Here is a 16055-nt window from a genome sequence, read left to right on the forward strand (position 1 = left end):
TCAAATGCAATTTTGCAATTGCAGTTCTGGGGTAAAAGATCAGCTGTTGTAATACACCCTCGTGTCCTCACATCGGTTTGGTATGAATGAAGGGGACGCAGCTCACGTCCTGTTGCGCGCAACCGTTAAAAATAGCACAGAGTTGAGAGTGTGGCGTTTATGAAAGGGTCTCTCAAGGAGCAGGAGCACAGATCATTCTTCTCCAGCTCGGTCTCCTGCCTGCCACTCACTACTCTCTTGTTGGACTACAACTGCCAATATGGGGAGGAAAGACTTTCAGCGTATTAGACACACTGACTTAAGATTTTTCCCCTGCTCTGTGATATGTTCAGTGAAACAGCTCTCATCTCACAGTTGTGGACTAATGATCAAAATGGCAGTTACTGTTTTCTAAAAAAATATTTGGGGTTTGCTTGAACGTGTTTCTGCATCGTTCTGGATTCTTTCATGTATTTCTGTATTCCCTGTGTCAAATTTTAATGTAGCGTAACGGTCAGAGATTTCTGTGGATATGGAGTTTAATATTCTTGTAATTTGATTATAATGCATGCCACTGAGTTGCAGGAACTATTGTATTCAGAGGTCAAAGTTGTGTTCACACCAAAGAGAGAAGTTTTACACCACATGTCTGATTTGCTTCTCCTTTTCACCTGTCTCCGGAGACAAATGATTCATCACATAGTGCTGAAATATCTTCATCTTCTGATTCGGGCCAAGATTTAAAAGAGTGGTTACTCAAAAGCTTCTTTTTTGAGTTGAAGAGAAAGATCTGTGCTGAATGATTCTTTTTCAGCTTTTCTCTTCTGCAGTTTATTACAAGTATATTTGTGTAATTAGGGGGCCCAGTAGTAATGTTGTTAAAATACAAGTGGGCACATTTATTGTTTCCTCCAAAAGGAAACAACCAATCTCCAGCAGTTCTGGTTTTTCCCTGTCTCAACTGAACATTTACTGCTTTTTGTAGCTAGCAGATTGTGAAGCTAAAGTTCCTTCTTTTTTTTTCCTGTTTCTTTTTGTTAAAAAAAAATAAAAATCCCCTCCTTTCTCTTAACAAATGCTGGATTTTAAGGATATGGTCAGAAAGGGGAACTTAAACCCAGCAATGATGTTTACAGTGCCACACAAGCTCCAGGAAAAGTGATGTGCAGTACACTTTATTAACATCTAAAAAGTCCCTGTGGGATTATAATTACTGCACAGTAATAAAGAAATAAAAGTAGCAAGATTAAAATGTTCAGAATATTTTTACTGATAGAAGCAATTAAGTTTTAACCTTGAAATCCAGGGAAGGAGCAGCTTGCTATCATCAAGCACGCAGGCAGAACAGATATGACTAGGAACTGATTCCTGGTGGTGAATGATTATAATTCATGGCATTATAGATACCTGGCTGATGTAAATAAATTGTTGTTAAAATATCGATACAAAAGTATTTGACCACTACTAAATTGTAAGCACCAGAATTCAGGATGCCTAAATCACAGTAATTTTTAGTTTTCCATTTAAATTACAAACCTGAACTTGCTTTCCTCGGGGTGCTGAAGGACTCATTAAAGTCAAGGGGCGTTTCAGGTACACAAGCAGTGAAATACTACCAGCCCTGTTCCTAATCCTTGCTCAGTAAGAAACCTGTCTCTCCATCAGAATTATAACTCCCAACTACTGATGCTGTATTATTTTATGAGCGTTTTTTAGTAGTTCTCCCAGGGTCCTTCTGGTCTCTTTTAAAAAGTTTTACTGCCACTGTGCTGTGGGAAGAACAATTGGTAAAATCAGAGGACCGAGGCAGCCCCACCAGTGCCAACAAAACAAGGTTACTGAAGGCAGGATTTGGCCCAGTGGCTCTATTAACAGGGTCAAAGCTTGACCTGATTTACAGCCCCCCAAACTTGGTACAGACACTGTGCCAGCTTCTCAGTTGGTGTCAACTGTGGTGACTTCACCGCTGGGGTGGCCTCGTGCCAGGTTGCTCCAGCTGAGGATATTGCCTGGTGACATCAGTGGGTTTGCGTGGAGGTGTAATTCAGACCAGCGTGGCGCGTTGGGAGGTTGCAGCCTAACGAGAGGAAACTTTTTGGTCATTTCAAAGGCAGTTGTGCACAAACAGGCAAAACTTTACAAAATGATGCGCAGCGAGATTATCAGCCTGATCGGCACAATCGTGTTCCCTCAGCCTAAAGAGCCTAAGAAGGCACTTGCTCGTTTTAATTGTTGTTTAGAGGTAAGCCGTGCCTTCCCTCTCCCCCTCCCTTCTTTTTTTTTAGAGGAAGGTAGCTTTTAAGAGCTTGCCATGAAGATCTAAGTTAAAGGATTTTCTCCACTACAAAGCCTGCATAGTTTCCCAGGCCAGGTGGACGCGATAGCACTGACTGCATGCTGAAAAATCTCATCCCCACCCTTCAGGCACTTTAATTGTAAGCCTTTCCAGATACACTGGATAAACACTGTCAAAACGAACCTGAAAGGGTTGTTGTTGTTGGTTTAGCCCTTAAATAATTATGAGTTTGTCTGTCTAATTACAACATAATCTTGTTTAAACTTGGATGGCTATTTGCAGTATCTTTTAAATGAGGCAGAATCAGAAACAGTGAAAAACTGAAAAATTACAATTCTTCTACTTCGAGGCAGGGGAAAAAAGAATTTTTACTCCTGTAAAATTTAAATCAACCTGACAACAAATGAGTCTAACTTGGAAGCTACTGTGGTAGGATAAGGATGACAAAGAATAGTGTGGAACCTCCGAGATGCAACAGAAACTTAATACTCTACAGATAAAATTTTTCAAACAGTTTAGAAATAGTTTAAGGTAATTTACAGGAAGACTTGAGTGACAAAGCACATTACTTGAAGTGCCTTTCCTTCACTAGGCACTTTCTAAATTCTTTCTCTTTCATTTCTTTACTCTCAGGAGACCTTTAAATCCAGTGAACCAAAACAACACTTTGTTTGTTGGTATAGCGCAGAGCTGGCACAGATGGCAGACATTGCACCTGTTCCAATAAAATGGGAAAATTGAGAGATAAACCATAGCACTCATTAAGAGGAATCTACCAAAACATGAACCATTTGTATTTTGAATATCCTCCAGGAATAAAAGGAGAAATACATAAACAGGCCTTGTTTTCACCATCATCAGTTTAAAATAAATTTGTTTAAAGGGAACTTCACGTTTGTTTCATGTACAAAGACAGTATATACCACTAAAGAAACTATGATTATGCTTGAATTTCTCTAAGAAAGCAAATGATTTTATCGAGCTACCCCTGTTCTTTTAAAGAAAAATTATCTGTTGGCCGTTTTAATTGAAATCAGTTAACGCCCCTACTCCTTAGCTGTGGCAGCTTTTTCTACATTTTCTCATGCTGAGTAATATCACATTCTTACAATCTAGTTCATAACAATCAGAATAGCAACATAAACAAAAGTAATCTATTAATAAATAACTAAAATTGTGGGAGATGGGGAGAACCATAGAACTGTTTGGATAGGTAGCAACCAAATTCACGGCAAAATTTTTTTCCAGGCAGAAGGAATATGCTATGTAATATCTGAGAGATTATTAAAAAATCTTAAATGAGAAGAAACATTAAGTAACAGCTACTCAAAGGATAAATTTCTTCCAACATCTGCCTTGATCATCAGTGGCTGTGCTGTTCAACATCCCATATATCTCTCTATTTCTCTCACACATACACGCACAAGCATTAAATACAAAATGTCATGAAAATTCCTAAGTATCATTTAATGTTGGCAGCCCTGCACTGTAAAGCCATTTATACAAAACTGTGGTTGGCAGCTCTCACTCTTCCATGGGAACAAATTAACATTGGCATTCCAAACACAGGAAAGTAAGGAAATTAGAAACACAGTTTATATTTGGCCAGTGCTTTGAAATACTGTACCATGCTACTGATGTCAATTAATGAAAAGCAGAATTTTGCGGAGAGGGTCTGGTTTTGAAACACATTAACACACGTTAAACATGTTTGCACAGGAACTGGATTGTAAGCATCTTGGTTCCAAAACAATAAAGCAATTACACTAAAACTTGTAGTCTCAAAGTTGCCATTAATTCAATCCACTCAGTCTGGATCACTAAAGGCTTTTCACCGACTTCAAGATGTAGTTGACACAAATGTTTAAAAGAACGTGCAAGGCACAATATCATGGGGCTTGCACATAGGAGCTCACACCCAAGATCCTCTTAACGTTACCTGCTGTAAATCAGGTAATTTTATGTATAAATAATGGAAATGTGCAACGTATACCCAAATAAAGGGGGTCTCAGCAAACTTTGTATTTTTCATCAACAAAATAAGGATTTCCAAAAGAGATACTTGAATTAGAATAGGTCCAAACTTTGCTACCTGTACGTTTTTCTCAGCAAAGACGTTTGCTGACAAAATCTTGAACGCTTCTGGTTTTTTTCACATGTACGCCAAAAAAATCTAGATGGCAGCTTATCTCCTGGCACAACTCCACTGCTTCAGTGGAATTACTCCAGCACGGAATTTGGCCCTGCAGTCTTTACAACACACTGTTTATTTGTACTGTGATTCACATATTTTGATACCAGGAATCTTTCATCACTGAAGTTTCTCCATATGAAATATGTCTTGTATTAAGAAATATCAGTTTCACATTTTTGTCAAACATTATTTGTTAAATTCTGTTTGTTGCAAAGATGGGAATTCAGCTGTAGTTCAACAACATGGATTGGGCTAATAATGATAAGCAGTGACTAATAGGAGCTAGTTCATGTTTTGATTATTTGCAGTAAAGGAAACCTCCCTCAAAAATAATTTCAAGATTAGGAGAGGAAACTGTTTGAAGCTCTAGCAGAAACTACTGCATGCTCATTATTTCAACACAGGGGCATTTCTTTGGCCCAATTCTGTTCTCAGTTGTGCTAATGTAAATCAAGAGGGAATTTATGGGAATTACTTTGGACGTACCGTTGTATAAATGAGACCATAGGGCCAGCTTTAGTAGAAATTTGACAATTTACACCAATGAAGACCTAGCCAAGAATTTTCTCTTGGGTTTCCATTTTCCAAACATATGTGTGTGCAGAACATTATCCATGTGATTAGTCCCATTTACTTCAAACAGTTGTAGAATGAAAAACTTCACCCTGAAACTAATTTAAATAGCTCACTCATTTCTTTAGAAGTTCCTTCCCTTTAAAGAAGAAATATATACATATAATAGCATTTTTTTTAATGTTAGTTAATTCATGTGAGTATTCTGATGCAGGCCCAGAGAGAGGGACTGTACCACTGGAAAGGGCTTAAAATATCGTGGTCTCTTAATGCTGTGTATCAACAGGTAGTCTCTTTATCTGGCATGCTATCAGAATTTGCTTACTTGTGTTCATGCTCAGATGACTTCATCCATCATTGCAACTTCTCACTGGTATTCATCAAGTTAGAACAATTTAGATGCGTAAAACTAAATGTGTTATCATTTTAACCACAAATTAACAGTTTCCATATAAATATTAGCATTTCCTCACTTGGTCCAAGGATAGAAGCCATAATGGCACTAACAGTATATTTGATTTAAACTAATTAAAAACAGAGGCTCTTGCAATTTAATATATTGATTCTACCAGTGGGACTTAAATCTTTTATAATAAGTGTACACAGCTGCACCACTCACCCACCACCACTTTTAAACCTAATCCCTGCATTCCTCCTGACAATAACATGACAGGATCCACACATCCCAGTATTAGCCTTAACCCCGGTGACACTGCCAGAATGTATTAAACTAAAACATCGCAGTGTCCTATTTAAAAGAAGCCTGTCAACAGCTCTGACTAGGCTTTAATAGTTATAATCTTTTTTTTAATTAATGTTTCAAACCACTTGTGTAACCTTTTCTCACACATCTCTCCCCCTCTACCCGAAAACGTGTTTCAAGCTTATTTACAGACAAAAGCGTAACGCCTGGTTTCATGCTGCCTGCTCAGAGGCCATTAAACCCCCTTTGCAAAAGGAGCGACGGGGGGATGCACGCACACGCACACAAGCAAATCCGACGGCAAGCAGAGCTCGGGTGGGAGCAAGTCCTGTACGCTTCACTTGTGCCTAACTCCTGTTACAAGCATCACAAGATCCGGCCATCAAGGCTTGTCTCTCCTTCAAAACACTTTACAAGCCGTTGTGCTTTGGCTTTTAAACACCAGTTCCCGGAGGGGGCTTCACCTCCCCCAGGACAGCCTGTGTGGGAACGGAAGAAAGACCCTGCCTCTGGGACAAATCCGCCGCAGAAGCGTGCGAGCGGATGGGGACAATTTCCATGTGCTTTTTCCTTGCACAAGGACATCCATCCTCAGCTGCTCCAGCCTCTGCTACCACCACACCCCTATGGCGGAGGTAAATAGCTCCTGTTCTGTTCTGCCATTCTGCACCTGAAAATTAGAAAATTAATTAATTTCTCACTAAATAGGACTGTACATTGAAAGAATACCTGCTGGTTATTTGCTGTACAGTGAGTGTACTTCATACGTTTAGTTTGCTGCAAGCTTTCTACCTTAGCTAATTTTATACCACCAAGTGTTGCATATATCCACGCTGTCCAAAACAATTACAGGATGTACCTGTTCAGGCTTGAGAGCTTATAACAGCAGTAGGTGGAATGGAAAAAAAAAAAAAAGCCGAGGGCTTGGCCTAATGTATGGACAAACCATGTGATCATGACCAGGCATCCAGGGCTAACATTTAATCTGCTTTGTTTCAAGTGGGAAATATGTGAAGATCAAATAAGTTCAAATCCAGGTCAAATATCCTTGAAAATCTTTGATTTATATAAGCAGGAAAATGAGGTTTAAAAGAAGCGATTATGAAAGGGTTACTAAAAACACAGCTGTACGCGTACTCTTATATCTGAGGCTCTCCAAAGAAAAACTGTGTGACATCTATATTAACCTTTGGCTGTACACCAATGAAGGCCTGTAGTGAGCTGGAATGCAAGGCAGCCCCTTCCAAATTTTAACACAAGCCAGGTTACAGCTGCAAATGCCTGCAGCCCGTGCTCACTTTATAAAGTATTCCCCGAAGGAAATTTTTTAACTGTTATAGAATCTTTTTCTAATACCCTACAGTGTTAAAGCCTGTTATTAAAGGGCAAAGAGATGGTTCTCTATGCCAAACACTTGTCAACAAAAAGGATAGCCAGATGGTATGAAATAAAAGGAAACTTGGGGGCTCTTCAGCTTCTTGATTTACATTAACAAAAGCCACTTTCATGTGCTCCTTCCAAGAATGACTAATTCTCCCCCCCCCCCCCCCTTACTTTTTTGCCAGGATTAAACAATGTTGTTCATTTTATAATCGACCACGAGACAAATTAACAAATTGCATATCACTTGTGCCGACTCTTTTAAAAAATATTCTAAGCAAGTCTGTTTACCGAGGCAAGATTACCCACATAAGAACAACTCAATTATTTTTAGAAGAGAGGGTCTAAGTAATCTAGAGGATGTTTACTCCTTAGTTGCTGTTTATAAACTTGAAATTAAACTTGTGCAAAAAAATGCTTCACATTTTTTCAGGTCCTAAAACGGATCAGTTTGTAAACTGTACTTGGACAGGACCTGAAACAAATTCCAAATACTGAAATTACAGTAATAAATTTTATAAAATTAGCCAGTAATTAACTAACTTAGACCACTGTGGCTAAATTATCTTTTAATTTACATGTAACTTCATTCTTGACACAAATCCATTCCCCATCCATCTTAGCACAGGTGTAAGCTAAGACAAAATGTAGCCTGTGAATTAACTGGTTATAAATCTAAATCTAATTAATTGTCAAGATTTTACAGTAACATTACATGCTTAGTACAAAGCTCCCTGCAACATAACCCCGAAATGGAGCACCTGTATTCCGGTTCCTCCCTGCCAATAACCAGTATAAATTCCCTGGAATAAATATATACAGTATCTCCATAGAAATCAATGTGGGGGGGGTTGTTGGTGGGTTTTTTTCTTTTTTTACTATATATCCCAGTAAATCTTGCAAAGTAAACCTTTTTTTTTTTTTTTCCCCAGTATTTTTTTCCTCTAAAGTTGTACAACTAGATAGACGAAGAATATGAATAAAGCAAAAAAGTGGTTTTGTAGCTTAGCATTTGGAAGCCTGGAATAACATGTTTTATTTATTGAAATTTGAAAGTATTATTTCTTTACTCACTTTTACTTCCTCCATTCGAAGATGAAACTTCATTATACTGTGACACTTCCTCATTGTGATGGTTCTAGTATAGTAATAAAAGCCTACCTGTGAAATGCAATGCTCACAGAGTATCTCTTACAAAACTAGGACACAGTTTACTACAGTCTGCATTTAGAAACTCAGCTCTGCTTTAAAAGGGATCATTGTAGAAAGTCTCCAAAAAATATCAGTTCTACAATAGATCTTCTAATTTTCCCTGAACGTCATAGAAAACTGTACATATCAAAGCAGGTGTTGTATTTGACTATATACGGGAGCGAGTGGCTGGTCTAATTCATTAAAAGTCCATAAACAAGCCTGTCTTTGTCCTATAAAGATGAAAGACCGATGACTATAATGGGATGAAAGGTGTGCACAGTGATGAAGAAAGCTGTTATAGATCTATGTCCTTTTTAAACTCGTCTTGGCATGCACTGTTGACAAGGGAACAAAACAGTACAGATAAACCCCGAAACGTGCCTTGCTGGTAATAATTCCACCTGTCTTTAAAATTACTGGATTTTGCCTTCACTCTTGCTACTCCCTGACCACGCTGACAGCGACTAAATAAAATGATAATTAAGTACTTCACATAAAGAATACTTCTGGATTTCTAAGCTGACTACAAAACCCAGCAGGTCGAAATGAATGAATATATCCACTATAGGCATCACATCACATCGGGACGTTGATTCTTGATCACATACAGTTTATACAGGTAAAACCTGCTCTCTGAACATTCTCATGTAGAAACAGACATATGTAGTTTTTATTTCACAGTTTGTGGATCGATTCCACTTTTTTGTATTCAAAGTAATCGGCAACCCCAACATTACTTCCTTTCATGTAAAACTTCCATGGGCTGCAAAGGTGACTTTTCCTTACGCAGGAAGCAGAGGACAGGAGGCTGCAGTTACACAGTGAATAACTACACCCAAGGAGCAGAGCTGCTTCCCCAGAGCTGAACTCCCTTCCACTAGGTACTTACATGTTTCATAAAGGCTCCCTCCTCTCTATCAAAATGGAAACAGAAGTGTGAATTTCGCTATCGTAATTTCGACATCCTTTGTCTTGTGTTTGGGACTCTCCCTGCGCTCCCGTTGTACATGGTGTAGGACCCAAGAACCACAGAGAACAATGTTAGCAAGATCACTCTTATCTCTAAAGTCAAATATTTGACCGCCATTGGTACTTCTGGCTGCTCAAATATTTGACTTTAAATGTATCATTGCTGATCAGCTTAAGTATCTAGCAGTGATTAGACAAACACTGTAATTCCAAATGGAAAGCACCAGCGCTCTCAAAGAGCGCAGCCCCCAGGCCAGATGTAATTCAGAGCTTCCCACTGTGAAGCTTATGGTAGTTAATAAGGAGGTGCAGCTCATGCAAACTAGAGATCTCCCACAGCGTCCCGTATCTCCCTATCACGCAAGAATCGTGCTGGGATGGCTACTGTGTCTAATAATTATTAACGTGTGTCACAGAGCCTTTACAGCCACTGATCTTTCTCAGTTAGTTAAAGTGCTGGGATTAGAGAGGTGGTGATTTAGGTGGTGATTTAATCTTTGTTGCTTCTGAAGTTCCAGACAGTGGAAGTGTCCAGAACAGTGACATCCATAAAGGTGTTAATGGATTTATTGGTGACGGGGGTGTCTGTAACCCTAGTGGGTTATGGGCCAGAGGTGGGCTCCTCTCGCTCTTTGCGTGTCCCTTCGTTTGGGACAAAGTTTGAGTTGATCTTGTTTTGGAAATACTATTCGGATTCTGTCTTGAACTTGCAGGCACCCAATCTGTACGTGTGGTGGTTTCAGAGCTGCACATGATGAGGTCTAAAAATGGACAGAGTGAACCAGGTCTATAATTACATATTTAAAATAGAACGCTCATCCCAACAATATTTTACTCAAATCCAGCCAAGTCAGTCCACATGGGTGTGCAATCTACAGCAAGCAAATAGAAATCAGATTGGGCCGTGGCATCCAATTAGAGAGGCCTAGTGAGCCGCATACAAAGCATGCCAACTTTCGTATCATTTGCATAAACCCATCCACATGTGCTTGTGAAAAGAGGCGAGTTAGCTGCATAAACCGGGGTCAACAGAAAAAGCTGCAGGAGTAAATGAGGATTTACTGTGGAATCCCTCTCAAGCCATTAGGAAAATATGTGCGAGCAGCTCGGCCGCTTCGGCCGAGGGAGCACGGCGCTGGGATGCCACAGGGAACTATCTGTCTAGGCAGCCCTGGTGGCTCTGCATCCCACAGAATTGCCAGCCCAGTGCTGGGACCCCTGGTCTTGCCTGGGTTTCGCATCTTCCTGGGCGGTGCAGGATGGGGAACAGACCTGCTAATCGTCCTGTTCAACTCCCACCTGCCAATCCAATTCCTCAGGTGCGGCAAGTAACTATGGAAGGGAAAAGGCGACAAAGAACTCAGTGCGGTGGCATGCGGGGTGGAGCGCGGCGAGAGCCTGTGGCTGTCCAAACGCTGGGATGGAAAGTCAGAGCCCTCTCCACGTCGCTGCCATTTAATCACCGCCTCGCAAAGCAGCCGCCTTGCCAAGGGCCGCTACCTGCCCTTCCTCGCCCAAGTGGGCTGCCACCCATCTGACCCGCTGTGGAAACTGCTCCCCACCTGGGCCACCTGCGCCCTGCCGTTGGTGGCCAGGGCCCTGCTCCAGCCTCCCCCCGCCCGGTCACCCCGGGATCCAGCCCCGGGGCCTCGCCCAGGGCAAGGCACTCACCCAAGTTGACGAAGCTCATGACCATGTCAGCCTCGGTGAGGAAGTTGCTGTCCTGCAGGCTGGCCAGGGGCGGCCCCTGGGTGCTGAAGATGGGCTTGTAGGGGTAGGAGAAGCCCTCGCCCTCCTCAGCGGCGGCCCCCGCCGCCCCCTCCTCCACGGACATGGCATTGTAGAGGTCCAGCATGAACATGGGGGCCGAGTTGTGCTTGCCGTGGAGGTGGGGCCGCGGGCGGTGCGGCAGGCCGAGGATGGAGAGGATCTCCCGCTGCATCTCGCGGCGCTCGGGGCCGCGCAGCCGCCGGTGGATGAAGCTGGAGTGCACCTCGTTGTCCACCGTGAAGTCGGCGAGGACGCAGCGCAGCCAGAGGGCGGGGGCGGCGGCGCCCAGCACCAGGAGCCAGGAGGCGGGCTGCCCGCGCCCCGCCGCCGGCATCGCGGCGCGGCTGCGGCGGCTGCGGCGGGGCGGCGCGGGGGGCGCGGGGCTGCCCCGCCGCGGGACGCGCCCCAGCAGCATGCGCGGCGCGGAGCGGCGCGGAGGGACGGCGCGGCCCCGCGCTCACTGCGGCGGCCGGCAGCCCCCGCGGAGGCGCCGCAGCCCGCTCATGGCCCGGCGGGGGCTGCCTAGCGGCCCCGGCCCATGGACGGGGCGGCGGCGGCGGCGGCGGTCCGGGGCTCTTCCCCCGGCGGCGGCGGCGGCGGCGGCAGCGGAGCGGCGCGCTCTGCCCGCGTCCCGCACGCCGCGGCGGAGCCGTGTGTGCAGCGCTGCTCGGCGGAGAGGCAGCGGGAGGTTGTCTCTGGTGGGAGGAGCAGGCTGGAAAACCCAAGCGCTCTCGCTCGCCCGCTCCAAACCGCTTGGGAGAGAAAATCCCTGTAACTGCCTAGAGGAGGAACATCTGATCAGGTTGCTTTTCAGGATGTTTGCGGAGGCTGCTGGCTTGGGGGAGAGGGTGAGCCGGTCCCGAGTGCTTAAATTAACGTGGACGTAATTAGGGAGAAGACACCCCAGGAGGGAGGGTGGTTTATGTGTAAGGAAGGGGCCCAAACTCACAGAGAGTTTATAGATGCAAGCAAATCGTCTGTCTGCACAGACGTGCGTACACAGGCATGCTTTTTTCTTCCCTGCCACCCTGTTTAAAGAAGTACAGATGGGGAGAGGCAGTCCAGGACAAAACCAACAGCACTAAATTATTTAGAACGTGATGATTATATATTCACGCACGTAGGCACCTATGTCTGTGTGCCTAGAGCCCCAGGTCACTTTTTCCAACTGGCAGGAGGGACAGTTAATGGAGGAGCATTAGAAATCCGAGGGGGGAGTTATCACATAAGAGTCATAAAACCAACTGCGTTTACTTGGATTGGAACCATCAACCTGTCCACAGGGGTGGTTTAAGCCATTACACTACCCTGCTCTCTCGCCTTTCCTTTTCCTTCTGCTCTCTGGTACACACCTTTGTGGAATACGGTCTTGAGATGGACTGACAACTTTTTAAAGCAGTGACCTCTTTTTTTTCTTTAACTCAGTGGGCGTAGCACCAGACAGTAATGAAGCCCCAGTCCTCATTAGTCCAGGTCGTTGTCTACCACAACAGTAAATAATAATAATAATAACCTCAGATAAGAAATGTAGACTAAGACAAATCTTACTTGGAAAGCAAGGGGAAGACAGGATGGAAAGGTTTATCTGGGTCACTGAATCCAGCCCGAGGTAATCTCAGAAACCATGTATCTATACACTAAGTTCATGCTGACATTCAGATTTGTTCCTTAGGCGAAGGAGGAAGAAGAGGAGCAGGGGATAAAGGAGGTCAGCATTGTTTTTTTGATAGATTGTTCATGTGATGTTTTCAGACAAGCAATATCCAGTAGTGTCCAGCACCAGATCCTGCTTCTGTTCTGGAAATTAATATTCAGCATTCTTTCAGCTCTTTATGTTTAAAATCCTTGTGTGAACAGCAGGTAACCAGTGAAAAAGGCTGTATGGGAAACACGTTGAGTGATTTAGTGTGTTTGTATGCATGCATGTGTACCTCTTAATAACAGGGAAACTGAGACATGGCATCAAAATGACTCACGAAGCTATTGAAATAGTGGTGGAACCAGCATTAAACTCCTAGCTCTGTCCTAGCACATGTTTAGGAATGGCTTAAGCTCTAGGAGAACGGTGGGGGGAGAGAGGTTGTGAAGCCACGTCCACCTTGGGTAACATGAGAGCACTTGCTAAACTCGCTGGTGCTAATGGGGATGCTCAAACGCCACCCCTGTAGCTGCCTTCCCATTGCTCCCCACTAATGAAAACAGCAATACCTAAGCAGTCTCATTTTGGATGCCCAGTTAAGATCAAACTCTCTAGCATCTTTTGTACTTCCTGAGGAGCAGCACTAACCTGCTCTTAACCATGCAGGTATTTGCCTATGTTTCTCACTTGCCGAGGGTGTGGTTTCTAGATCAAACTGCTGTAAAGCCAGGCTCCTCCTGAGAAAGATGTGTTTTTCTCATCCCACCCTAGCCTGGACCTTCAGCTGTGCAACCCCCCCCCTCTCCAATGCTGGTACTAACACTTACATCCACACACAGGTCAGGAAGCTGATTCTGTCTTTAAAACTGATCTTTTTTTTTAACCATTTCTGTATTTGGTTTTGCTGAATTAATTTTCTGCCGGATCAGCCCCTTGTTCTGACTGACCAGCTATTGTGCTGGAACTAGAGAGGCCACAGGAATGCACAGCTGGGGGCAAGGAGAGGGTGTCTGGGCTGGGCTGCCTTAGGTTGGCTTAAACGGGTGGTGGAAGGCCAGGGAGATGATTCAGTCTCCCTCCACTCTCAGCTGCAGATAACTTGATTTCACTTTCTTTTTTGTTCCTCATAGGCAGTTTGTTTTTCCCGAGTTTTGAGTGTTGGCCTTTCATCAAGCAGCAGCAGGGCAAGGAGACTAGCCTTTGTCATGGACAATGAGATTAAAAAGATCTGTGAGGTTGGAACAGTGGACTGGAGAGCAGGTGTCTCTGCTCCCTGAATTACTTACACCTGAGTTGCTTGTAGCTCACCTTTAAAAACTGACTAAATTTCAGGTCAGTGTCATGCTTTGGAATGACATCACTCTGAGAGAAAGAAAAGAAAAATATAGTTTGGAAGGTTTGGATCCTGACTTGTTAACACCTTGGGTAACTACTGTTGAAGCTGTATGTGTTGCTGAAGAAACAGCAGAGGAAGAAAACCTTGATTTGACAAATTTCTTGAAAAATTACATTTGAATCTATTTCCTTCTTGCTTTGTCTGTTTAAGTGGTCTGGGTTTGGCCAAGTCTAGATATGTCCTGATTTAATGCAGGATGTGTTCTTTAAGGGGGCGGGGGGGGCAATGCTGCAACTGTCTCCTGTGCTTTCATAGGAATAGTTGCGAGAGTTTAATCTGTTATAGCAGTATTTTCTATGATCCTTTTGCAACACGTACAATATTAAATAAATGTGTGATAGTCTGCAGTGGGGCTACTACTTGTGTGTATTCTTAAAACAGCATAACAAAAACACTCTAGGAGTGTGCGATGAGAAAGGGAATCTGATAAAGAATAATTTTTTTTGAATGTGGGGTCCTCAGCTTTTGAAATCGGGTTGCTTTGGGACACAACAAAGAGCAGCATTTATTCTGCTGCATACAATAAAGGATGATGCAGCTCAAACTGCAATGGTTCAGTCCTTAGATCCAAGCTTGAATTTCAAATACCTTTCAAACAGAAAAGGTACAAACTGGATTGCCTTTCTCATGGACAATGTCTTTCTCTTCCCTCCTTTCTTGCCTGCTGCGTAAACCCCATCCTGCTTCCTGTAGGATCAGTTCCACACAGGTTGCTGAAATATTGGCACCCTTGTGTCATTGTCTTTTTTTTCCTCCTCCTTCCTGGATCAATTAAGAAACCAGTTTTTCTTCTTACTCTTCTCTGCTTCTCTTGTCTGTCCTCCTCTCGAGAAGGAGAACTAAGTGCTTATGATGAAGTAATCCCTGTTTGTTGGCACTTGCTGCTTCAGATAATTTCTATAAAAACAAACTCCCAATGTGTCTGAGGTTCTGCGCAAGCCACATTACCAATTGAGTAACTTTTTGATCTCTGAGCTTTGCGTGTACGCTCTTATCTGATTTTTGTACCAACTCCTGCCATTGCTTTTGTTTGTGTGGAAGTCAGTATATTTGGAAGCATGTATTTAGGAGATAAAGGGTCTGATTTTAAAACATGAAATAGACAAAAATAGGCAGGTTTGTGCTTCATGAATTTGTATGTGCTCCTGTCATCATCGTGTACCTGTACTAGACACATGCCAGTGGCAGAATTTGGCCATTTGTATTCAGTTTTACCAAACAGGCAGTAAAAAGTGTGGGTTCTGCTTACAAACTCATTTCATGGCTTTTTGAAAATCAGACACAAAGCATTTTTTCCTCTTTTCTGCTGAATCAGTTTCAAGCTCCTTGCCTTCCTCCTTTGATGTCCTCTTTTTAACTTTAACCATGTTTCTTTTCCACTCTGTTTTACATCTTCTCTCATTTGTTTTGAACAAAGTGCAAGTCCTAAATTATAGCAAACTTTTTTCTTCTTCCAAATATTACCACTAAAATAGCATGTGTTTGGGGAATTTTGAACTGTTCCTCTGGGCCCTGTGCATGCAAAACACTTATATAACAAAAATAATAGCATTATTATTTGTACAAGGCTGCATAATTAGCTTGCATATTTAATTACGCTATATTGGATCATTCTTATCAAAAGTTTCTATTCATCTCTTCAGCATTATGACTGAGAACATATTCACGAGCATCAAAATAATCGCATTATGGGTAAGCCATTATATTAGCTCTAATCCAGGAATTTGAACAGATCTGGCTTGAACTGTGCTGGGTTGGACTATACTGATTTTGTTATAAAAATTAAGTACTGATTCTCATTGCTGCTGATGAGAGGAGAGTCAGAAATGAAACCTGTGTTTTGGGGTATGAAAGGGCATTATTACTTCTGGAGATGCTAGTTGTAACTAAAATAGAAAATGACCTTTGGATTTATGAAATGGGATTATAGTGCTGAATCCAATCTTCATCAGCTGAGTAAGG

The 16055-nt window shown here is 42.8% G+C and overlaps 1 protein-coding gene across 1 annotated transcript in view; it reads right to left on the reverse strand.

The window, feature by feature from the left end:
* The window catches only part of BMP7 (bone morphogenetic protein 7), a 45080-nt gene extending 33607 nt beyond the window's left edge, over positions 1 to 11473 (reverse strand). The window contains exon 1 of the mRNA XM_009952315.2: positions 10960 to 11473. Coding sequence (XP_009950617.2) covers positions 10960 to 11473 — 514 coding nt within the window. The remainder of the gene's footprint in view (positions 1 to 10959) is intronic.
* Between the last annotated feature and the right edge of the window lie 4582 nt (positions 11474 to 16055).

Source organism: Leptosomus discolor, chromosome 17 (genome assembly GCF_034619465.1).
Source record: "Leptosomus discolor isolate bLepDis1 chromosome 17, bLepDis1.hap2, whole genome shotgun sequence".
Taxonomy (NCBI): Eukaryota; Metazoa; Chordata; class Aves; order Leptosomiformes; family Leptosomidae; genus Leptosomus; species Leptosomus discolor.